Source organism: Oratosquilla oratoria, chromosome 16 (genome assembly GCF_046742065.1).
Source record: "Oratosquilla oratoria isolate Oo_2021 chromosome 16, ASM4674206v1, whole genome shotgun sequence".
NCBI lineage: Eukaryota > Metazoa > Arthropoda > Malacostraca > Stomatopoda > Squillidae > Oratosquilla > Oratosquilla oratoria.
In genome coordinates, this window is record NC_134792.1 from 58146040 (window position 1) to 58166039 (window position 20000).

The 20000-nt window shown below is 38.5% G+C and overlaps 1 protein-coding gene across 3 annotated transcripts in view; it reads right to left on the reverse strand.

Annotated features, from left to right (window-relative positions):
- Positions 1–11483: 11483 nt before the first annotated feature.
- The window catches only part of LOC143034048 (sialin-like), a 50672-nt gene continuing 42155 nt past the window's right edge, over positions 11484–20000 (reverse strand). For 2 of the 3 annotated variants that reach the window (XM_076199930.1, XM_076199931.1), the window contains exons 11-12: positions 12292–12377; positions 11484–12026 (exon numbers count right to left, since the gene is read on the reverse strand). In XM_076199930.1, the coding sequence (XP_076056045.1) occupies positions 11820–12026; positions 12292–12377 (293 nt within the window). In that variant the 3' untranslated portion in view covers positions 11484–11819. Of the gene's footprint in view, positions 12027–12291; positions 12405–20000 lie in introns of those variants that run through there. The other variant, XM_076199932.1, reaches the window with a different exon arrangement.

Below are 20000 nucleotides of genomic sequence, written 5' to 3' on the forward strand. Positions count from 1 at the left end.
GAAGCTTAGTGACAACGAAGGTTGCAGGTATCGACAGCCATGGAGGACTTGAACTCTGTGTGAGGAGAGTCCCTACCCTTCTCAAGGAAAGCACTGGTGAGCTTGAAGGAGTCCAAAAGTCTAGCCGCTTGAGATAGCCAGGTACCACAGTGGATAAGATTATCCACCCGTCCCAGAGTTATCATAAGGCTCTGACTCAGCTCAGTTATCCTGGGGCTCTGGACTATCTTGGCAAGAAAGTCAACCTCCAGCCTTCTGACCCGTGATGCTAATGAAGGCAATGAAGCATCCATCTGGATGTTAACAGTCTTGGTCCAAGGTTGAGCTCCCAAGATAATCCTTGCTGCGGCATTTTGGCAAGGCTCTAGTTCTTCAAGCTTGGCAGTCGCCACAGTTATGAGAGCTGGGACAGCGTAGTCCACCAAACTGCGGACTGCTTGCACATAGAATGTGCGAAGGACCTGGTGCGTGGCACCAAGTGCCTTCCCCGTCATTGCTTTCATAACTGTGGTTCTCACCTTCAGCCTCTCCTTGAGATAGGCTAGTTCCTTCTGAAAGGTGAGCCTCCCATCAATCCAGACCCCCAGGTACTGAAACTGGTGGACTCAGTCGAGCCTAAGGTCCTGGATGGTGAGGTGCTCCCCCTCACTCCAGAGTCCTAACGCCATGGCTTTCGATTTGGTAAGGGAGATCTTTAACCCTAACCTGCAACATTCTGTCGCTACGGTGCTTGAGCAGCGCTGGGCCCTGCTGAAGCACCGCCACACCCATTGGGTAGAGGTAGTTCCAGAATGTTGGAGACGAGCACATTGAACAGAGTGGGGCTGAGGACACCCCCCCTGTGGAGTGCCATTCTCCAGCATTCTGGCCTCTGATATGTGACCCTGAAATTTTACTTTCGCAGACCGGTGACTGAGATAGTTAGCAATCCAAGAAAGCAGCTTGCCTTTTACACCCTTGCAAGCAAGGGTGTTTAATATCACAAGTGGACTGGCCAGCTCAAACGCCTTTTCCAAATACAAAAAGATCACGATGGACGGTGTGCCACTGACAGCATTGAGGATTGTTGCTATACTGTTTGCTGTTGGGCCCAGTCTCCACAGCAGCCTGTTTAGCACCATCCTCTCAGCTGTCCTCCCCATGCAGCTCGTCAGGCTGATGGGGCGATAGGCACCAGGTTCCTTTGGCTTTGGAATTGGAGTTATGATTGCCGTCTTCCAGGCTGTTGGTAGCGTGTCAGTCCTCAAAGACGCGTTAATCCTCCTTAGAAGTGCCTCTTCACCCGCTGGCCCAAGGTTGGTCAGCATGGAATAGGTGACGAGGTCCTCTCCAGGTGCCGTGTCTGAGCTGTGACCTGTAGCTCCTGAAGCAGCTAGCGTCAGTATCACCCAACCGACTCATCATGTCCTCAATACCAAGGCGCCTCACTCCTTGTAGGTCCTGCAGTGTGTCTTGAACACACTGCGGGAGTGAGGTGCTGCTGGAGCGAGAGGCAAACTCTTGCACCAGTCGCTGCGCCTCGGTATCAGGGACATGATGAGTGCGTCGCGGTTGAGTCCTGCCAGTTGCTTTCGGAGCTTGGACCATAGTTCTGCTAGGGAGGTGTGAGCGTTAAAGCTCTCACACTATTCAAGAAAATTTGCTCTTCTACCTGGCGCGTCGTGTGTGTGTATAATTTGGGAGTGAAGCTCCCACGGGCTTTGGTTTGAGCCCGTTTGTTGGGTGATTTGACTTATGAGTGTGTGTGGGCCCAACCACACACACTCATACATTCACAAGATGTGCACATGCACATGAAGTACGTATGCACATCTCAGTGAACGCACCCTACATGGATGTAACAGTTTTTACGGAAAACAGTGAGTTTTATCAATTGAGTAATTTAAAGAGAGAAGGGGGGGGGGTGATTAAATGTATGAGTGTGCGTGGTTTTGGCCACGCCCACTCACACATTTGTTGGATGTGCATACCTATGTGAAATATGTATGCACATCCAGTCACCCTTCATGACACGTATAATACAATTTATAATTCTAGAGGGGGGCTGACACTCCACCAGCCGACGCAGTTCGTAATCGCTAAGGTGGCGGCATAGGCGACGCACAAGCCCTCAGATGTTGTCGGAGGCCCTCTCCTCAGAAAAGCAGTTGCGGGGCAATGCTTGAAGTAGTGGTTCAGGGTGGCTTCGGGGTGGCTGCAATGACTGCATCTTCTTTCTTCAGGAGTGGAGTTAGTCTTTATTTCCCAGAAACAACGGTCCTCCAGTCGCAGACGGAAGAGCAGAGTTTCCACTTTTCTTGGTGTGGAGCGAGGAAGTACAAGGGGCTCATAGTCTGTGACTGCCCTGTACCACCTCGCCCTCTCTGACACCTCTGCCTCCAGTCTGTGCTGAAGGAACCGTTGTACCTGATTCAGAGCCCTGGTGCGTAGGCGCAACTGAGCGGGACGACAACATCGACTGACGACAACATCGACAAGCTGAGAGGGACGACAACATCGACTTCGGGTCTTTTGCGCGCCGCTTCAGCCGCGGCGTCGGCTAGCTCATTACCTGGGACGCCTACGTGGCTTGGCACCCAGTTGAGCGTAACACTCCTGCCTTGCTGATGCAGCTTCAGTAGGAGTGCTAGGATGGAGGTCAGTAGGCGTACATCCTGGCGCGTCCTTGGGTGTTGTTTATATATTAGCGCGGACATGACGCCACGACAGGAAAACCGGCAGCTTCTTGCCATGCCCCGAGTGAACGTTCAAGACGTTCAAGTCCCAAAGTGCTCAGTTCAGTTGTTTCGTTCGAAATGTACAGTATTTCCTATCCTTGCGCTCTAACACATCCGCTGTTACTGAGTCACGCATATAGTCATGCGGAGCGTTTGAGACGTCTTTTCTTCATTACGTTCTATACGTATTGTAAGCATTTATACACCCACTTTATATATCAAATACAGGGTCGTACCCTCGGGGTGGGGGGGGGAGGGCAACTGCACCCCCGATTTTTTTTACACGTTTTCTGGTAATTGAAAAAAGGTAGTTATCAGAAAACGTGGAAGTTAAAAAAAAAAAAAAAAAAAAAAAACTCTCCTCCCCCAGAGGTTCCGGCCCTGAAATCCATAAGAAAACAGCAACTTAGACCTAAGGTCAGTATATATATATATTTGACATATAATCACTGACAAGGTCAGTGATTATACACATAAACTGTATAATCAGTGAGATATAATACATATCTCTCATAATCACGCTTCAATGAGACAATTACTAAACTCCTTGTCCACCACAGTGACCATCTCCAACACAGTGGTCGCCATTACCACCACCACCACTCACAACTACTCCAATATTTCATCACAACTCCACTATCACCATTGTTACTACAATTCTCCATCACTATTACAAATGGTGCAACTACGATCATCAACACCAATTTTAACACCAGTAAGACTACCTCTACCACCAATCCTGTCACCATCACCGACTATCACCATCATCGGCATTACCATTATCACCACCACAAACACCACAACTACCATAATTACAACTAATGATAAAAAAAAATCATCAAATCATCAGTCTATTGTCGTTGACGCTATCGTACTCCACGCGGTATTTTTTTTTTTTCTGCCGTGTTTGAGAACTTGGTTAGATGTGACACTTTTAGGACAACTTTTAATTGTTCGATTTGTCGACCAAGTAACTATTTAATTGTGGTCGACTCTCCTAGAGATTCACAATAATTAGTAAACATTATTTTACTGTTGCTAACAGAATTTGGGAGTCATTGTGTAATGTTAACTCCCAAATTATGCAAACTGTTTATATCCCTACCGATGTAATAAATTTCACACTAATTAAAAAATACAGTAAATATTGCACACAAATACGAAATACAACGAGACGCTGAATATATAAGTCATCTATTTTCTACAATACGTTCCCCAAGACCTGATGGGCAACACATAGATACATAAACGCGTTTTGATAAATCATATATGTAACACACAATCATTGTGGTCTAAATCCAACAACAATATTGCATTATGTATAACTCCACTTGAATAATATATTATTAAAATCTATGTAATAAAGATGATCTGGAGTGTAAAGATTTCTACAATTTGAGAGCCCCTGAATTTTGGCTTTGTGAAATAGCTTGATTTGTGACACACTGACTGTACATGGTAAGTTACATACTAAATTAGCCTTTCGGGTACATTTTATTTACAATAAATAAAGTTTGATATAGTTAGTAATTTAGTGCTACCCAATGCCAGGTGATTTGATTCAACGTAGAAGAATCCCTGAATGAGAACAGGATGTTATAATATCACAAATCAACATCTTAAAGTTACCCCTTATTTTTTAAATTTTTCTTTCGTAGAAAATGAGTCAATCCTAGTATGCACATTCAATGGAAAGGTTTCAATAAATTTAATTTTGTTTATGAATTACTCACATAGTGACATAGGATGTATACCTTAGTAATGAATATTTTTTCTATATTGGGAATCCTTGAAATATGCAATATTCGGAAAATGTTCTAAGCTGCAGACAATCCCGGATACTAGGCATTTTGTAATACCCTGGTACTTCAAAGTAATTTTAATATAGATAATCATTTGGACTGAACGTCAGGGTACATAACCATACATTAAGATTGGAGGCTATACTCGTTGCATCGAAAAATGGCCGTTAGGGCGGAGCACTGGGGGTCCCCCTTGTGCTGCCACATATAATTATTTTATAATATTATTTTATTTTATAATTTTATAATGTTGCCACATATAATTATATTATAATTTTTTGTCACACACCACCACTGAGGTAAAAATCAAAGCAATGTTTTCTATACAAAGGTTTCGTTTCCTCGAGTCATAGACATGGCATGTGAGCAAGAGAGAGCGACGTTGCCGCTACATCTATTCTCTGGCCCCGCCCCCCTCACACTGCATTCAGTGTGAGCCGTGCGGGCCGTGTTATCTGTGGAGATGTGGCAACACCGGGAAATCTCCTAACCCCGCCTTGGCGGCCACTTCTCGTTGCGCTGACTATAGTCTTCTCGTCATTGACTACTCACCCACTGTTAACTTCCAGCACATCTTTGTGTCTCATTCCATCTTACTTCTTAGTTTCTACAGTGTTTTTTCATTGCGAAAGATATATTCTTAAACAAACTGAAAGTGCTTTATTTCACTAAATTCCTGAGTAACTATCAATTAGTTATCCGTAAAGTTCGGGATTATCCAGTTGTAAATAAAGATCGCGAATAGAAAATCCCATAAAACAAGAACACTTTATAATATCTTCGTATATTTTAAAATGGCATTCTCGTCCCGAATATTGTAATTTTTTGTTTTTAGATATTTCTAATAGAGACTTTTTGTATCGAATACAATGAAACAGAAACACCCTCATCTCTTTCTCTCCCTACAACAGTGTTTCCCAGACTTTTCCTACTATAGCTCCCTTAGGGTTGATTCACAGTATCGGTCCGGTCGCGCTCCACTCCCGCTCCGCTCTCGGTCCGGTCCAATATTGTCTCATTAATTTCAATGGAAGCATTCACACTGGCGCTCTCGCTCCAGTCTCGCTCCGGTTTCGCTCCGGTCACGGTTCCGTCAAAAGATATTTTTACTGGAGCGAGACCGGAGCGTGACTGGACCGTGAGCGCCAGTGTGAACTCAGTTGCCACAGTCCTGCTCCTCCTGCTCCACTCCAGTCGAGATTCAGCCTTCATATTAGCAAGTAGTGTTACCTTCTGTCCTACCAAACCATGGATAATCCAAAGGAAACACCACAATGGGATCATGAGAAAGTTAGAAAAATGATAAAAAATACATTTTCTTTTTATTTATCACTGATACAATGACAATGCGTACAGCGAGGATATTCATAAGCACCAACTGAATAAAATATAACCTACAAAACTTACTTTAATTTTGTGGATTTAGATGAAATGCTAACAGAATTAGTCAAAAGGTAAACCAGAGCTGTATGACCTGACTTCGCTGCACTACAGTGATAATGTTTGCATACTTATCATATTGCCAAGGTACTGAGAGAAAAAATACACATTATTAATCGAAGAAAGAAATTCCATATGTATAATAACAACCTATTATCCACTGCGGAAATGCATCTCCTTAGCTCACTCAACAAATATTCCTACACAAGTTTGTTTGTCTACTTATATTTTATCATTTTGCCAAGGCATTGAACCAGCTGGGGAGCTGAAATAATCTTTCAGTGTTTCTCTCGCGTCAAAAGCCTCCTTTGTAGCATTTCCCCCTCTTCCTCTCATTGGACGTACTGTGTTTGATGGAGGCATGACAACAGTATCTGGTAATGCAACAGCATTTGGGTGTATCAGATTGTGAAGTATGCATGTTGTTGTAATGATTGCATTAGCGTTAGAAGGCATAGCTTTAAGTTTCCTTAAATATATTCTGAAGGTTTGCACTAGAATACCAAATGTGCACTCAACTATCCTCCTGGCTCTAGATAATCTATAATTAAAAATCCTCTTCTCTACTTTATGTTCAGTCTGTGAACCTGGGTAGGGCCTCATCAAATTTCTCTTCAGCGGGAAAGCCTCATCTCCCACTATAACGTATGGTGCAAGCACATCAGTGCCAGGAAGTGCAGCATCTTCTTGTACATTTCAAGTCATCCTCAAATGTTCCTTTGTTCATTCTGAAATAGCTGTGGAATTTACTCTCATCATCAATAAGACGAGGATACAGAGTATGAAATTCTCCTTCAGTCTTCCTATCTTACAACATAGGATGAACCCACAATCTCTTTCTTTTTCTATATATATATATATATTTTTTTTTTCCTTCTTCTTCTTCATCAAGTGCAATAGCGATTATTGCCAACTCGGCGTCAGAAATGTCACACATCCTTCGTAACTGACTTCTACTGGTGTCGAGGGAGGGGGGATGACGGGAACGAGAGCGGACCGATAGTGTGAATACCTCAGAACCGAGAGCGGAGCGCGACCGGACCGATAGTGTGAATCAACCCTGAATACCTCAGAACCGGAGAGGAGAGAGAGTGGAGCGCGACCGGACCGATAGTGTGAATCAACCCTTATTGTCGTGTCTATGCAGTCCAGCACCCATACTCTGTTATTAGAAGGATAAAAGAAAGTGAAGTGTACTGCTTGATTTATTTTCTTTATTTCTTAGAAATGAAACAAATTAACAATATTGTTTGAAGACATAAGAACACCCCCAGAAAAATAAAATAGAATGAAAAAAGTCAAATATGCACAACTGGGTAAGCAATGATACATATATCAATGTGATTTTTGTGTGCATTACTTCCCAGTACCCCCTGTAACTGATTTCAGCACCCCCAGCTTGGGAAACTGCCCTAAAGACAGAGGGCTAGTTTCCACTCACAAAGGAATCATGACCTACGTTCAGTGTCTGTGCCATTCCTTATATTTTACATTGTGGTAATTGTTGTTACGGGAATTGGATTGTTTACCTTGAGCTACGGCAATTTCCCGAAAGCTTGTTTAATTTCAAATCGGGAACCTTTCCTGAAACTTCGTACTACACCATCGTAATTTTAATTCACTATTAAACTCACCTCCCTCTTTATTCTTATTAAACCTATTTCTAATTTTGATTAACAAATCGGGAACTTTGAGAACTTACTTAAAGTATTAGTTGTCCCGTGGTTTCGAACCTTTTTACGAGTTCGTAAGAATCCCAGCCGAAGAAGACTACGTTTCGTTAACTGAACGTCATATAACCTTCAGCGCTGGTACAAGACGCTTCGCTTAGAAACCTCGGCAAAGGAATTTTTACAGTTCTCTCGAAGCCTCAAGAATACACTACAAGTTCAGACAATATGTCAGAGAACTCAACCAGGTAAGTTCTCTGACGTTCTTGAAAAAATAAGATCATATTTACAATAACATTAATACATCTACACTTCTTTTTCAATTTTCTTTAGTCACATGATGATAGATTTTTATTCAAATGATTTCAATTCGTAATTCTCCCTTTTGTGTTGCACTTGTAGTATAGATAATTCACTGATCTCAATATAGAAAAAAGACTGGATTGAGCATCTATTGTTTCAAAATTGAAGCCACTGTAAAATCCGCGGTGGCCATTTTGTTGGGACCACTTTTGAGACCTCGAGACATTGTTAACATCAATATATTTTTGTAAAATGCCGTTCAAATTCTTGTTTTTGCATTAAGGATGGAAAAGAGTGGATAAACTTTAAATGAGTAGCTTCTTGAATTATCACAAGATATAGATATCAGAGAATAATAGTCGTTGAGATGAAAACACCAATGTACAAACTGTACTGGATAAAAAACAGGGACAAGAAACAGGGAGGAATCATGCTCTTGGCCAAGAAAGACTTAAACGTGACAAAAATTGCGGAGGGCAAAGGTATTGTTGAACTGATCATGATAAAAGTCGACGGCAAGAATATGAAAAGTAGAAAGTTTGTGATGACCTATGTGCCCCCAAAAACGAACACTTGGAAAGAGAACGAACATACAAAAATACTAGAAGATACAAGGAAATAACTAAATGATATACTAATGGGCAGAGGTAATCTGGTAATTATGGGGGACTTCAATTGCAAAGAAATTTGTTGGGATAACATGACAGTGCGAGGAGGAGACGACTTATGGGGTAATGTACTGCTGGACATGACCATGGAATACACAATGACCCAATGGGTCAGCAAAAACACCAGATACAGAAGCAGTGAAGAGCCGTCGAAACTATATTTAATATTTACAACAAAACCTGAAATTGTGGACAAAATCCATTACAAGACACCAATTGGAAAGAGTGACCATATACTCATTAAAACTGTACTAAAGGAAGAAATAGACATGGAGAGAAATGAAAAGCATAGGAAAGGAAGATTGATGTACAACAAAACGGACTTTGCAAAACTAAAGATATTCTTCGGGAATGCAAACTGTGATAAATTCTATATGGAAGAGACAAAAGTGGATGAGAAATGGAATATCTTGATGGAAAATTACAATGAAGGGGTAAACAGGCATGTACCAAGACAAAAACAAGAGAGTACATCAAATGTTGGTTCAACAAAAGATGCATTGAGGAAAAGACAGAAGGGACAAAGCTTGGAAAAGGTGGAGAAAAGATAAAAAATACCCAGTAAATGGCAAATTTATATAAACTATAGAAATGAGTATGTTAATGTGAGAAGAGAGGAGAAAAGGAACCATGAAAAGAATATTATACATAAATGGAAAGATCAACCCAAACTATTCTATCGATATGTGAATGGTAAACTTAAAAACAAACAGGAAATGGTGAAACTACGCCAAGGAAATATAGAATACACAGAAGAATTAGAAATGGCCGAAGTCATGAACAATCACTTTAAATCCGTCTTCACCAGAGAGAAAATACAAAATTGGGACGAAGATAATAACAAGCAATCTCCCCACATGAGTGAGTTTACAACAACACAAAAAGAAATATCAGAACACCTATCAAAACTTGACATCAGAAAATCACATGGCCCGGATGGTATTGCAAATTGGATTCTAAAGGAATGCAAAGAAGAACTAATGGACAAAATACACAACATGATAAATAGCTCACTCAAAGAAGGAAAGATACCTAAAGACTGGAAAAATGCTAACATTGTACCAATATATAAAGGAGGAAACAAGGAAGAACCCACCAACTATAGGCCAGTATCACTAACAAGCACTATAGCCAAAATTTGTGAGAAAATCATCAAGAATAGATTGGTGAAACATCTGGAAGACAACAACATAATAAACCCAAGACAATTTGGGTTCAGACAAGGAAGATCATGCACCACAAACTTAATATGCTTCTACTCAAGACTAATAGACATAGTGCAAGAAAGAAATGGATGGGCTGATTGTGCCTTCCTAGACTTGCAAAAAGCTTTTGACAAAGTACCACACAGAAAATTACTAAAAAAAAAACTGGAACACATAGGAATACAAGGGAACCTACTAAAATGGATGGAGGACTTCCTGACTGGTAGAAAGATGAGAGTAGTGCTCAGAGAAAAATTTTCAGCTTGGAAAGAGGTGATCAGTGGAGTACCACAAGGATCTGTATTGGCACCAATAATGTTTGCTATTTATGTGAATGATATGGACGAGGATGTGAAATGTTACATGAGCTTCTTTGCAGACAATGCCAAACTGTTAAGGAAAGTAGAAACTGTTAAGGACTGTGAAGCACTGCAGGAAGACCTGAATAAGGTATGGAACTGGAGTCAGAAATGGGAAGTGGACTTTAATACTAAGAAAAGTAGCATAATGGAGTTAATGGAGTTTGGAAAAAGCAAAAACAGAATATCAGGAAAATATACAATTGGAACCAATGAGGTAAAGAAGGCAGGATCTGAAAAAGATTTGGGGGCAATTATCACAAATGACTTGTCCTATGATAAACAGATTAACAAAATTGTCAGGGAGGCTTACAACTTGCCAAGATCAATAAAAGTGGCATTTGCATACTTGGATGAAGACATGATAAAAAAAATATTGGTTACATTGATAAGGCCTAGACTAGAGTATACGGTGACATTGTGATCACCCAGTACCAAAAAGAATATAAAGAAAATAGAAAGAATTCAGAGAGCAGCAACAAAAATGGCACCTGCATTTGCAAACCTATCATATGAGGAGAGATTGGCTAAACTGGAGTTACCGATGCTGGAGTGAAGAAGAGAGAGAGGTGACCTACTGATCATCTACAGAATCATGAAAGGCACAGAGATACTCGATAGAGAGGACTTACTAAACTGGGACAAGAGGACATGGAAAGAAAATTAAAAAAAAATATAGCTACAGAAGAGAACTGAAGAAAAACAGTTTTCCACATAGAGTAGTGGACACTTAGAACAAACTGGATAATGAAATAGTATGCACAAAAACCATTCATGAGTTTAAAAGTAAACTAGACACTGCGAGATACAAAGGCGGGACACTATGAGCATAGCTCCCCTTCCCACAAAATACAACTAGATAAATACAACTAGGTAAATACAGTGTGTATTCCTTGCTTTCCTTAGGATACAAATGAGTTCATCTTTGTTTACAGTCCTGAAGCATAGCACTTCAACATAATTTCTAATCACAGTATATCCAGACATATCACTAAAACCTGATACAATATTAACAATCTTATTCTTGAGAAATTCACAAAAGAGCATTAACTCAGAGAGTAACAGGGTCTTGAATTATGCATGCTTGTTTATTTGCTTGGTTGTATATACAGTATACATATTTTTTCTTCTGCTTCATTTGGCTTTGTTAGGGAGAAAATGTTTTCTGGCAGGATGCTTTACACTTATTATCAATTTTAACCTATTGATTTTATGCACTGTACTACCTGGCAATACTTCAAAGGATGGTTTTTGCTCATATGTTAAATTTGTAGCTTCCTCATAAGGGTCAAGGAAGCAATATGTATGAAGGCAAACAATTATTGAATTTCCTAAATTTATTCAGTATTACTGGGAAAATATTATATTTGCTTAAATGCTGACCATGGTGGTCAAGTATTAAGTAATGATTTGTATCATTATATTAGAACCATTTATCATACATACCTGTAAAGTATTGTTCACACTGTTTACTTTAGTATGGGCATTTAATGCACACGTGAGTCTTGTTTACAAGTGTTACTTCCATCAGTAAGGATATAGAAACACATTGCAGAGTTTTCATATTCCCAAATAGATATTGGTGATGAACTGGAATCCAACGGCTGAAAGAAATATTTTTTCTTTGACCTGTCACATATCATCTTATGGAATATTTAAGAAAGAGACATTTTTTTCTGGATAGGTGCTTTGTCTATCATCTCTTTGCCTTCCTCTGCTTCCAAGCTTTTCTCTCGCACTTGTGACTGGGGATTATTCCAGGGTTGCTCTTCAGTTGTCGCAAAAAGGAGAAAAACAAGTCCACCCAGGGTATATGCTGGAATGCAAATCCAGAAGATCCTCTGCCAGTGCTCTATTGTGTGCTATTACAAAGTAAGAAGAAAAATATATTTGAATACTGTACAAGGAAATGAACAAGAAGAAGGCAAAAAGTGACAAAAAGATGGAGTTGAAAGAATTCCCTAGAAGAGATAACTGTTTCATGAAAATCAGTGACTGCTATCTTAATGTTGGAAATATTTTTTCATAAAGAGTTTCTGAGATATCTATAACTTGAGCCAAAATCTAATACTTTTCTGTTTTTTGTTTTTTCCTGAAAATCTGACTGGAGCATAATTTTGGTATTACCTGGTTATCAATGATTGCAGCTACAACAGGTGGGACCAGGAAGCCTGGGACACTGGCCATCATATTAGATATTCCAAAGGTAGTACCTTAAATCAATTATATAATGAAAAATCCTGGAAAAAAAATTCTGTGTCTGTTGTAATTGAATAAGTATGTTTATATATTGATGAGAGAGATGTACTCATGATCTTGATAATAAATATGAGAGAGACTGTAGATCATTGCAACAAAATCTAGAGATCCAGACAATATAGTCCAGAGCCAAATGTAAAGAATTAACTTTAATCCCCCCAAATTGCAAAGTATTGGAGATGGGTAAAATCTTAAAAAAAACTTTCAGTGAATTATTCAGTGGGAAATAAATAATTTACAAAAGTAAATAAAGAGAAGGACCTGGGAGTGTTCACTGTGGACACCTTGTCATCTGACAAACGTATCAGCAAAATACTCCAGTGCTTGTAAATTGTGTGTATTCAATTTCCTGGTTGTTGGGAACCATGCTGGGGAGGAATAGTCCAGAGTAGTTCTTATGAACTGCTTATAGATGGTTATTAGAGTTTCTTTTTGTTGTCCAAAGTCATTGCTTGTGATGGTTTTTGATAGGTTTGTTTTATTGTGACGGATCATTCCTAATCAAGATTATTAGATCCTTTTCCCTATTTGCTTTAGTGATACTTTCATCTATCATATAACTTGTCTTTACTTTTTGTAGGAGAACATACAGTGCAGGTCCTCAATACCATGATTTTATCCTATTTAGTCACCTTTGATGACATGCCTAAGAAAACAGTGGCAGAATTCTTTTCCCCCACTGCAAGGGGATACAAAGAGCATTGAAAATGATGAAAGCTATTGAGATGCTTGGGTTGGATGGATATTATATGGAGTGTCTGATGAAGAGAGGGACTGATATAATGGACTAGCTTAATATGTGCCAAAGGGAACACAAGTCATGACCTGACCCGGTATAAAAGCTGGACAGAAATCACCGAAGAGACAAACCACCTCGGGGGCATTATGCGTGAACATCCCTACCAACTCTGTTGCTGTTTCCCCCAGACCGCGTTGGGGCACCACTTAACGAGCATTGCTATCCCCCATCCCCAGTTTCTTTAACCTGTCCCACAAAAGTTTCTTTTAATTTTTGCTCACTTCCACTTCCCAAGGAATGATTTAAGGATCTTTTGCAGTTATTGCCTATTTCCAGTGCTTTGTATATTTTGGTATTGAAATTCATTTCTCAATCTTGGTTCCATGTGAAAATAGTGTATTTTTTTTAATAGTCTTCAGTCCTCATTTTTTACTCTTCCCATTATTTTTCACCATCTGTAAACATATTTGCTTTTTATATCCTCCACCATCATGTCACTGACATAAAAAATATACATATATACATATATATGCATATATATATACATATATATATACATATATATACATATATATATACATATATATATATACATATACAGGTAGTTCTCATTATATGCGGGGGTTCCGTTCCGCGGACCCCCCGCATATAACGAATTCGCATATATCGAACTATTGAACTATGGGAAAAAGGGGGATACGTTCTCAACTCGGATTGATTTTTTTTTTTTTTTTTTACATATTTTATTTTGGCAAAGGGCTTACATACTGCCTCTCATATATGTTTACATACATTTTAGCACAAGGCAATGGATTAGGGGCTGAGTGGTGCAGGCTCATCGGGGTCTTCTTCATCATGTGAAGTTTGTAACAATGCTTCAGGAGAGAAAACCTCATGTGAAGAGGACCCGGGAGGTGCAGTGACATCTCAGAGCTGGCAGGTGAGGTCGGGACAGGGGTTGAATGGAGAGGTGTAGGAGTTCCTGATGGCGTGGGTGACCTCTGCCATGTAAGTATTAACCTCGGGAAAAGACGCTACCGTAAACATCACTTATTTCGCCAAGCGTATTTTCTTCAGCTGTTTGAAAAATCAGTCTGTTTACAATTCACATTTCAGACTGCTTGCTACGCTTAAACTGACTGTTGATGTGCTCTGGAGATACACAGGCAGGCTTACTGCTTAGAGTTTATCCAGTGCGGAGAATAAACGATAATTCTTGCAGAGAGTGAAAATTGACGAAATTAATTGGGGCAGTAATAAGTATCAAAAATTAATTTGTTTGTGAAAAAAATAATTAATTTGTGTATCAAAAAAGCTTAATTACCTGCAGAAAGACAATGGTTTGGCCTATGAAACAGGAAGGATGCCTAAGACGATGCCGTCTGTACAGCTGCCGGTGTTGTTGTTGTGATAACGCCGCAGTGATGCCAGCTCTACCTAGCTGATGCAGCCAGTGTTACCACATGGCTTTATGCGCACCAACTTCAAATATATAATAGGTATTTTGAACAAAATAATCGGCCGCGACTATTTTTATTTATTTATTTTTTTTAGGTCAAATCGCATATCTTCGAATATATCCCCGCACATATCGAAAAGTGGTGCAAATTCTTGAATCGCATATATCGAAGTCGCATATATCGAGAACTACCTGTATATATATATATATATATATCTAACGAGAGGATGATACATGTCTTGTTATCACCGGGTCTATGCTCGCACTGCTGCGAAGTGGGTATGACAGGCCCGTAGGGACTACCCCCCTGCGTCACCCACCCAAACATACCTTTGCTACTCCTACCCCTACTTCCTCCCAGAAACACGCATCAATCACACTTCCATCCACATCACAAATCATGTCACATCTCAGACCAACCATCCAGGCACACTATGCAACACTCATTTATGCTCTTTCGCCACTTATATATATATATATAAATAAATATATATATATATATATATATATATATATAGAATATACATTCATATATATATATATATATATTATATATATATATATACATAAATATATATATATATATATATATATAAATATATATATATATATATATTCATAAATATATATATATATATATATATATATATATATATATTCATAAATATATATATATATATATTCATAAATATTCATATATATATATATATATTCATAAATATATATATATATATATATATACATATACACATATACATTTATATATATATATATATATATATATATACATATACATACATATATATATATGTATATATATATATATATATATATATATATATATATATATATGTATTTACCTAGTTGTACCTAGTTGTATTTTACGGGAAGGGGAGCTATGCTCGTGGGGTCCCGTCTTCATATCTCATTTTATCTAAACTATTTTTAAATTCATGTATTGTTTTTGCACACACCACTTTCTCATCTAACTTGTTCCAACTGTCTATTACTCTGTGAGGAAAGCTGTTCTTTTTCAAATCTCTTCTATAGCTGTCTTTTTTTATTTTCTTTCCGTGTCCTCTAGTATTTCTGTCATCCAATTTTATCAGATTCTCTCTATCAGTGATTTCTATGCCTTTCATGATTCTGTAAATAGCTATCAAATCTCCTCTCTCTCTTCTTTGCTCTAGTGTCTGTAGTTCAAGTTTTTCTAGTCTCTCTTCATATGATAGTTTTGAGAGTGTTGGTGCCAATTTTGTAATTGCTCTTTGTATTCTTTCAAGTTTTTTTATACATTTTTTTGTACTTGGTGACCATATCGTTGCTGCATATTCCAATCTTGGTCTTATCAGGGTGATTAGGATTTTCTTCACCATTTCTTCATCCAGGTATGTAAATGCAACTTTGATTGTTCTTATTGAATTATAAATTTCTCCAAAAATCTTATTTATATGTTTCTCTGGTGACATATTATTCATAACAATGACTCCCAGGTCCTTCTCATTTCTCTTTGATTTGTTTCATTATTTCTGGTTCATCTTCCTGAACTAATTCTAGTAAATTTCTTACTTTTTCATTTTCCTCTTTGATTCTTGTGTTTCTGTCTGGGTTATGTTTCTCTTCCATTCCTAATATAATTATACATTTCTTTCTGTCTGCTAAGTCTCTTACTATATTCTCCTTCTGTCTCATCACTTTAATAACTGAGTTTTCAGTTTGTTCATTCATTTGCTGTCTGATTATGTCAGTGAATGCAACTTTGCTATTTTCTTGGATTTTTTTCCAACCCTCCTTGTTCTCCTTATTATTCTCTTTTAAGACTTTATTCTCATCTTTTACTTCTTTTAACTGTTTTTTTAATTCTTCAATTTCCTTATTTAAGTTCTTGTTCGCCTTCTCTATTTCTTCCAATTTTTCAACTCTACGTATAATGTTGTTAACATGACTGAACCTACGCTCCAAGTCCTCGATCATCTTATCGACCTTCTCTTCTAGTCTTGTCAGTCGGGGGGGGTTTGTGTCCCCCCCACCCTCTTTAAATCCCTGGAAAATATTCTCATCACTTTCTACTGTATTGCTCTTATCTATACTTCTAATCTTTACATTTTTATTAGACATTTCATCGTCGCTCAGCTGGTCGGGGGGCCTTTTGTTTACCTTTCGCCTGTCTGCCTGGGCCAAGTCCTCTCCTTCCTCATTTCCTTCCATTTCCCTCAGCAATCCCTCCCCTTCTCCTCTTTCCCTACTTTCCTACTACCCCACGAGCAATTTCCCCCCACCCTGTAAATACAATAGGCACTTCTCTTTGCGTTGGGAGCCACGAAACTTAAATTTTCTTCAGAACGTCTTCTAAGCCGTCCGTTCGTTGAAGTGTGTGTGTGTATATGTATATGTATATATATATATATATATATATATGTATATGTGTATATATATATATATATGTATATGTGCATATATATATATATGTATATGTGTATATATATATATATATGTATATGTGTATATATATATATGTATATGTGTATATATATATGTATATGTGTATATATATATGTATATGTGTATATATATATATGTATATGTGTATATATATATATGTATATGTGTATTATATATATGTATATGTGAATATATATATATATATATATGTATATGTGTATATATACATATGTGTGTGTATGTATATATGTATATGTGTATATATATATATATATAAATATATATATATGTATATGTATATATATATATGTATAAATATATATGTATATATGTATATATATGTATATGTATATATATATGTATATATATATATGTATATGTATATATATATATGTATATATATATATGTATATGTATATATATGTATATGTATATATATGTATATGTATGTATATGTATATATATGTATATGTATATATATGTATATGTATATATATGTATATGTATATATATGTATATATATGTATATGTATATATATGTATATGTATATATATGTATATATATGTATATGTATATATATGTATATATATGTATATGTATATATATGTATATATATGTATATGTATATGTATATATGTATATGTATATATATATTTATATACTTATATTTATATATATATATATAGGGGAGAGGGTGGGGGAATATCAGATCATTTTTTGGTGGAAGGTAAGTTGAGAGTGGAGGATAGATGGAGAAGGAGGAAAGGGACAAAAGGTAGGGAGGTTCTTAGAGTGAACTCCTTGAATGAAAAGGAAAAGGAGAAGGAGTACGAAAAGAAGCTGAAGGAGGAGTGGGAGGGAGTAAAGGATAGAGCAGAGATGGGTGTGGAGGAGGAATGGGGATGGTTCAAGGAGGGAGTCTTAAAGTGTGCAAGGAGGGTGTGTGGAACAAGAAGGACAGGGGGAAATAGAAGAAAGGGTAGTGAATGGTGGGATGAGGAAACAAAGAAGGTTGTAGAAGAGAAGAAGCGAGCATTCACAGATTGGTTACAAAAGAGGACAGGGGAGTCATATGAGAGGTACAAAGAAAAGAAAAGAGAAGTAAAGCAAAAGGTAAAGGAGGCAAAGAGGAGAGCAGATGTGAAATGGGGTAGGAGTATGACAGAAAATTTTGAAAGTAATAAAAAGATGTTTTGGAAAGAAATTAAGAGAGGAAGAGGAGGCGAATCAAGTAGGGAAGAAAAGGTAAAAGGTACAGATGGAGAGTTGATAATGGAAGAGATGGCAGTGAGGGGAAGATGGGCAGAATATTTTAGGGAGTTGCTAAATGTGAAGGAGGATAGGGAAGGAAAGATAGCTGCAGTGGGAAATACGAAGAAAATGAGAGTGATGAGTGAGGAGAACGGAGGAGAAATAAGGAAGGATGAGGTGAAGGCAGTTGTAAAGATGATGAAAGCAGGTAAGGCACCTGGTCTGGATGGATGTCATGCAGAATGTCTGAAAAAGGGAGGTTCAGTGATGGTGGACTGGTTGGTGAGATTATTTAATGTTTGCTGGAGAGAGGGTAAAGTACCGGAGGACTGGAGTAGTGCCTGTATAGTTCCTCTTTACAAGGGAAAAGGGGACAAGTGTGAATGTAGTAATTTCAGAGGGATTAGCCTGTTGAGTGTAGTAGGGAAGGCTTATGGGAGAATCTTAATTGAGAGGATTAGGAGAGGAACAGAAGGAGTAATTGGTGAGGAACAGTGTGGATTTAGGACGGGTAGAGGTTGTGTAGATCAGATCTTTGTGGTAAGACAGATATGTGAAAAAGCTATAGGAAAGGGGAAAGATGTTTTTTGGGCTTTTATGGATCTGGAAAAGGCTTATGATAGGGTAGACAGAAAGGCACTGTGGGAGGTTATGCAGATTTATGGGATAGGAGGAAAGCTTTTGGGAGCTGTCAAGAGTTTTTATGTGAGTAGTAGAGCATGTGTTAGGATTGGAAATGGAGAGAGTGAGTGGTTTGAAGTAAAGGTGGGACTTCGTCAAGGATGCGTTATGTCGCCCTGGCTGTTCAACTTATACATGGATGGGGTGGTGCGAGAGGTGAATGCTAGGGTGGTGAGTCAGGGATTGGAGATGGTTAAAGAAAATGGAGAAAAGTGGGAGGTGAGCCAGCTGTTGTTTGCGGACGACACTGCGCTTGTGGCAGGGTCAGAGGAGGGATTGAGGAAGCTGGTGGCAGAGTTTGGGAGAGTATGTGATAGAAGAAAGCTAAAGATAAATGTGGGTAAAAGTAAGGTGATGAGATGTACAAGGGGTGAAAGTGGCAGTAGACTGGAAGTGAACATTAAGGGAGAGCGACTGGAGGAAGTGGATAGTTTTAGATACTTGGGTGCAAGTGTAGCAGGAAAAGGTGGAGTGAAGGTGGAGGTAGAATGTAGATTGAGAGAAGCGAGTAAATGCCTTGGTGGTTTAAAGAGTGTAATGAGAAATAGACATTTGGGAATGGATGCGAAGAGGAGACTGTATGAAGGAGTGATTGTGCCAACAGCACTGTATGGGGCAGAAACGTGGAACATAAGAGAGGAAGAGAGAAGGAGTTTGAATGTGTTTGAGATGAGGTGTCTGAGAAGTATGGTGGGGGTTACTAGGCTAGATAGAGTGAGAAATGAGGAGGTGAGGAGGAGAACAGGGGTGAAAAAGGATTTGGGAGAGAGGGTTGATGAAAGAATATTAGGATGGTTTGGACACATGGAAAGAATGAGTGACGAAAGACTAGTAAAAGAGGTATGGAAGGCAGATGTGGAGGGAGTGAACATGAGGGGACGTCCTAGGATGAGATGGATGGATGGGGTGAAGGGGGCTTTGGGGAAGAGGGGAATGTCTGTTGAGGAAGGAAGGGAGAGGACGGAAGACAGAGGTGAGTGGAGAATGGTTGTATATGGATGATG